We start from the raw sequence: 6,028 nt of genomic DNA, 5'->3' as shown, positions 1-6,028 counted from the left end.
GATTGCACAGCTGATATGGATGCCAATACTTGGGACAGTTATCGCATCATAAGCAACAGGGCGCGGTCGATCTGCTATGCCACCCGGCAGCAGCAGTTCAGATTGAAGACAGAATTTATTGTCAATCAGCTGGCCAGTCAAGCACAAAATCAAATGGAGCTTATGAACGGTTTAAAAGTAAGTTTCAATCACCCTTATTCTCTCCTCAGACAAGATATGCGTCAATTTGTGTGGGAACTTCAAGACATCCCAAAGTGACGATAGATCTGTGTGGAAGGTGGAAGCATCTCATTCAAAACACGTTCAAATTGGGAGAAAGTAACTTAAGAGATTTTGTACTATATCAAGGTTGTGATAGGAAATGTTTCTCAGCAGATGTTCTAACAGTCATTTGAATATTTCATTAATATTTTTATCAATAAATATGAACATTAATTAAGCTGTCACTGACAGGCTTTGCTTGGAGGGGCTGAGAAAGAAATGGGTTCGAGTGAGGTCGGCGGCGCAAGGGTGACGGGAGGTGCGACGGGGCTTTCTTTTTAGCCCCCCTCTGTCTCTTATCTCTTTTCCTCCTGCTTTCCTCCTCGCCCAACTCCCGACCAGAACGCCCGTTGATACGCGCAACCTCCATTTTTGTTCAATTGAAAAGGAAGGTCAAAGGACTCTGACAGAAGTAGCAGATGATACTGTGATTAGAGTGACCGCTGGTCAGGAACGTCTTGTGAAACAGCAAGAGCAACTGCATTCCAACTATGACGATGTACAGCGGTCGATCGCGTTCTCATTAAGAGGAAATGTCAGGGTGCTGATAGACAGTGGTTGGAAACAGCTCAAAGATATGGCAAAAGCGCTCAAAGAAAAGCTTGGTCAGTTAAGAGTTTTTTATCAAAGAAAAAGATCTTCCTTCAACCCTACTTGATTATCGTCTCCCTCTTTTTACTGCCCGAGATTAATCCCCTTTGAGCTACAATCTTCAAATCACACTAAGGATCAATTTTCTACCTTGTCCTGGCAACGTATTCTCACGTAGCAATGTTTTTTCTAGTGTGGTCGATCGATCCAAATCAAGTCGTCGTTGAGACAGATAAAAATGCATACACATTTATTAGTGTCTCGGGCAGTTTTTTTCTCAGGTGGGAAATTGGATGCAAATAAAATATTGAGGTTAAGTTTAAATTAGAGTATAAAGAGTTAGAGATGCTTTTCATTGCACAATAACATAAAAGTATCTTCCGTTCTTAATCAACAGAGAATGCTACAATAGAAATTCATAAGCAAGATTTGGACCATGAAAAGAGCCACCGCAGAATTTTAAAGGACCACAGCACACTTCGAATGAAATCGTACCACAGTGAGACCACTCAACATTACAATGAGACCATGGAAAATCTGAAAACTATCAGCGATACGATTGGATACTTAATAGAGGTAAGAAAAATCTGGTTTGACTTTTTGCAAGTGTGTGGGTAAATTAGAACTGCGCGTGATCACTTGTCTTTTAATTGAGTCTTTTTTGCTTATAACCCCCTACATATAAAGCTATATTGTTAAAAGATCGGCTTTTAATATCAAATTTAGGATGTTACTTTTACATTTCCAAATTAATTTTTTGAATAGAACCTCAACGATTTGCGTGAAATGATTGCTTCTTGAAAAGTTTCTGAAGCAACTATTATCGTGTAATTTATTTTAACAGGTAACCAATCAGATGGAAGATAAGATCGACAACAGACTCGGTTGGTTGACGAGACATCTGGGAGGGACAGGAGACCAACTAGCGTTAGTCACCACCTGCTTCATGCATGCTGGGTATTTCCTCCTAGCAACTCTGTGTATCTTCTTCCTGAATGCCCCTCTGTTCACTTGGCTTTTTGTCCTGGTTTTTGTACCGATCAATGCATGGATGGAGATCAATTTTGACTCCAGTTTTACGTACGGTACACTTTCTTGTATCATCGCTGAGGCTCTGCTAGGTATGTAATGGTATTTACATTTTCATTTACGTGCCAATCGTATCACTGCCACAACAAAACAAAACAAAGCAAGCCTCGCTTTGATCATAGTTAGTGGAGAGGACTCGTCAGGAAACGTGGCAAACTTCAGTCGGATAGGTTATTGTTCGATTTTATCGAGGTCACGTGACAATGACCCTGCACACATAAATCCAAAACGGCGCCGTAGGCTTGTTTCGACAGTCACGTAGCGTTTAAGTTTTTGGATTTTCTCCGTGATCGAGCGACATCGTACCTTCAAAATATAGCTAAAACATTAATCAAGTCAGTGGACATAATGCCAGGTGAAAATTGTTCATTATTTGGCTGTGGAACGTGTAGGAGAAGTAAAGGAATTAGAATGTGGAAGCTACCGGCGCCGCGAAACGCAGAATACAAGAAGTGGCGAGAAGACTGGCTGAAAATAAATAAGTTACTGTATGTTAGATACTTTAACCATATAGCCTTTATACTCATTTTTGTCCATAAAATAATCATTAATGAGCAATATCTAATATGTTGCAGGTTGTAGCTACCAAATTAATCTTTTGTAATATATTACTTATTGACAAACTGTTGCAGGCTCTTAATTCTAACTATATCTGCCTTTCTTGTTCTTTGCTGGCTCTACAAATTTCCTTTCGTAGTGTTTTTGTCTTCATTTGTTTACATTGAATTTTGTGTTTGTGTATAACATCTTTGGCCAGTGAAAAACACCGTACAGTAATATATAAATGAATAATGCTGTCCAAAACATCTTTTGCAATGCTGTTATCTACCACTATGTCTGAGTCCAACAACATGGTGTTATATGCTGAGACCAATTGAACATTACAAGCTGATTTGGATTCTATCTTAGCATTGTCAATCTTCAGCTGGAGACTTCCGGAGGTCAGAATCCTAAAATTATGTTCTATTCTCTTAAAAATTGTTTGAGCTTGTTTAGAAATAACCCAAAGTCTACCTCGGTTTAAAGATGAAATTAGTTTTTGACTCCCTGCAACATGCAAATCTTCTGCTTTGCCAGCTTTCAGTATTGAAGCTGTTTGTTGAGTATGTGCTGTGGGATTATATACAGTGTTCACCTTGCTATAAAGCTTGTGCAGAACATATCCTCCAATATATTGTAACCCTGCCATTTCTCTATCACACAGTTTATTAGGGATATTGAGATTTGGTGATTCATCTTTCTGTTTGCTGTGAGCTATCAAACAATCAGCCACTTTGGTACTAAGCAATGTTGCCGCATTACTTGACAACCCCACAAAAATCTTTGTTGAATTGAGGCCTATTCTTGAATAGTACTTCGAGTAGAATTGTTCTGCATTTCCAGTTTTAACCAAATGCATATACATGGATTCTACTTCTGAGAAGTCCATATTTTCTTCTTCTCAGTTCGTATATCTTCGTAGCTCTTCTTTTACGCTTTGAGGGTAGATTTTTCTTTCAATTATTTTATCTCGTGCTTTCACTGATAACGCTTCGAAGTCTTCAGCAGTCAATTTGGCTTCTTGAGTCGGTTGATTTCCCCGCGCTTGTTCCTCCTTATGCTGTATTGTCTATGTCTTTTTAATCCAGCCTTAGTCTTGCATTTCTCTTGGCACAATTAGCAAACAATTCCCTCTTCGTATTGAACCTAAAAATCGAAGGACTTTCAGTAAAAAAATTTGTTGTTGCACTACGACCGATGCCGTTGTTAAGGGCATCAATAAATACAAAGTTTTTGAGCGAAAATAAAGTTTTAAAGGCTTCTAAAAGACTTACAGAGTCAGCTGCTTCGACAAAGTGCTCTTGTATTCTTCCTCGTTTCCCAAAGTTTCCAATATGGCATCAAAATCGTCGCCGAAGAAAAATAAGTCGTTGATGTCCTCCATGTTGTTTTGGTTCTGTGCAGGGTCATTGGTCACGTGACGTTCCAGCGAAGCTCAGGGGACAGACAATAGGCCGGCCCTCTGAAGTTTGCCGCGTTTCCTAACCAGTCCCCTCTACTAACTATGCTTTGATCAAAATCCTCAAGATAACTCGCAAATGTGAAATTCGTATGTTTTCCTTCAAATTGTCTCCATTTACGATGAAACGCGATTAGTTGACTGACGTGGTATTTTGCACACTTGTCAAAGGCTTATAATAGTACCCATGATCCTATAGGGAACTGGTTATACATCTACCTAACAAAGAAATTTTTCCCATCGAACGCTGATGGAGTCTCTAAATCTTCACCTTTGGCATTAAATTGGGCGAGCTCTCTTTGTCGACAAGAAACTCCAAATGATACAGAGAACATGCTGGATACAGTAGGTAGGTGTTGTTTGTTTTTTTTTGGAATTATATGTATCTACATACGTATCTACATAAATATACGCATGTTTTCGTTCCGGTTTTTAGGCTTCAATTTTTTTCTTAAACATTTTAAATTGTTCTCATACTTCGAGGCTAAAGCTCGTATCACTGTGAAAGGTTTTCGAACGCCCCCAATCTCTAATGGAGTTGCCTTCTTCATTCTGAATTAAACGCTTTACACAAGGAAGAATAGAATTCAACAGAAAAGCGCTTGATCCTAACGTCCTAGAACACGGCGAAGCAACGCAGGTGAGTCGACCAAGTAGGTCAATCCTGTCAAAGGTAATCCTGGATTGCATTGGTTTGGTCCACCTCGCTTTGTCATTGGTCCAAAAAACTTGCTACTTTCTCTCAACCAATCAGATGCAAAACTAGAACCGATCACGACTTGGTCGCCCGCGTTTCCTGCGCGTTATTTTCAGTTCTCATTGGCTCTAAGGGTATTTTTCTTTCTTCTGATTGGTCGATGTGATAACTTTGGCTTTGGTTTACGGCACTTAAACACGATGGCGCGCTATAAAAGGAGAGGTGTCATGTCATGAAGTGCCTATAAAAGGAGAATCCATGTCATGAAGTTTTCGGCTACCGCCTAAAAGGTGAGAAAATATGTAGATATTTCTCGTCTTTACGTGCTGGATGTTACCATAGTTAGTAGACATATATCATTCATTGGCGAATTTAGTGCAGAAAGTTAATAGTTAAAAGCCAAATCTTTCAGTATACAATTATTGATGTCTAATTCTCTCCTTGTTTATTGTCAGGTGACCACCAGAGTGTCTAAACCGGTGGATTTACCTCCCCCAGCAAAGAGGGCCGGTGCCTTGGCAGCTACACCACGCTCCAAACCAGCTAGGCCCGAAAACTTTTGATTAGGCTCGCTGTATAAACTGCGAGTTAGACTTATTACAAATACGCTCTACTTACATCAGCCGACCTCTCACACGACATGATAAATTGAAGCTCAACACGATAAATTTTTCCATTATGTTAATAAGGGAAAGATGTGGAGTCTACTTACTGGGAACTGGAATCCATCGTTTATCTATGAAATAACAAGCACTGTTAACAATAGATCAATCAATCAATATCAATCAATACTTTATTAACCCACGTAGCGTCAAGGAGGTCATAGAGCTCGTTCAAAATACGTACGTGCCTCTAAGATTAAGAATCTAAAAAACCTAATACATACTGTCAAGATCTAATTGATTAGAAATTGAAATAACTAACAATTAACATTAAATTTATGTTCGTACAGTAAAATTCAACGTGACTTAAATACAGGTATAAAATGGTGAAGCTATAGCTTAAATAATTTAAAATTAAGATTAAAAAATTAAGTCTGTACAATGAAATTGAGAGTCACTTAAATACAAGTATAAAATGGAAAAGCAGCTAAAGTTTTACTGTTCTCAATAGCTTCTTAAAAAGGTTGATATTATTGGCCAGTTTTACACTTGCAGGTAATCCTTTCCACAGCTGCGCACACACAAGTCAAAGATTTTTTTCATAAAGTCTACACTAAATTTAGGTGCGTGCAAATTAATGCCGGTTCCTCTCAGATTGTACATAGTTTCTCTAACACTAAAACAATCTCTGATATATTTGGGACCGTCGTTATGCAAACATTTATATAACAGAATAAGAGATTGTTGTTTCCTTCTCTGGTCTAACGTTTCCATATTCAAGATTCGCAG

The 6,028-nt window shown here is 38.7% G+C and overlaps 1 protein-coding gene across 1 annotated transcript in view; it reads left to right on the top strand.

The window, feature by feature from the left end:
• The window catches only part of LOC148722556 (protein brambleberry-like), a 13,637-nt gene extending 8,437 nt beyond the window's left edge, over positions 1-5,200 (top strand). Inside the window, exons 3-9 of the mRNA XM_088737055.1 lie at positions 1-177; positions 650-866; positions 1,250-1,428; positions 1,697-1,973; positions 4,140-4,289; positions 4,516-4,580; positions 5,093-5,200. The exon at positions 1-177 is cut by the window's left edge and continues 9 nt beyond it. Coding sequence (XP_088593181.1) covers positions 1-177; positions 650-866; positions 1,250-1,428; positions 1,697-1,973; positions 4,140-4,289; positions 4,516-4,580; positions 5,093-5,200 — 1,173 coding nt within the window. The remainder of the gene's footprint in view (positions 178-649; positions 867-1,249; positions 1,429-1,696; positions 1,974-4,139; positions 4,290-4,515; positions 4,581-5,092) is intronic.
• Positions 5,201-6,028: the final 828 nt, after the last annotated feature.

The sequence above is a fragment of the Stylophora pistillata genome, chromosome 10, assembly GCF_964205215.1.
Source record: "Stylophora pistillata chromosome 10, jaStyPist1.2, whole genome shotgun sequence".
In the NCBI taxonomy this organism is placed as follows: Eukaryota; Metazoa; Cnidaria; class Anthozoa; order Scleractinia; family Pocilloporidae; genus Stylophora; species Stylophora pistillata.
This window is presented reverse-complemented; position numbering and strand designations above follow the sequence as displayed.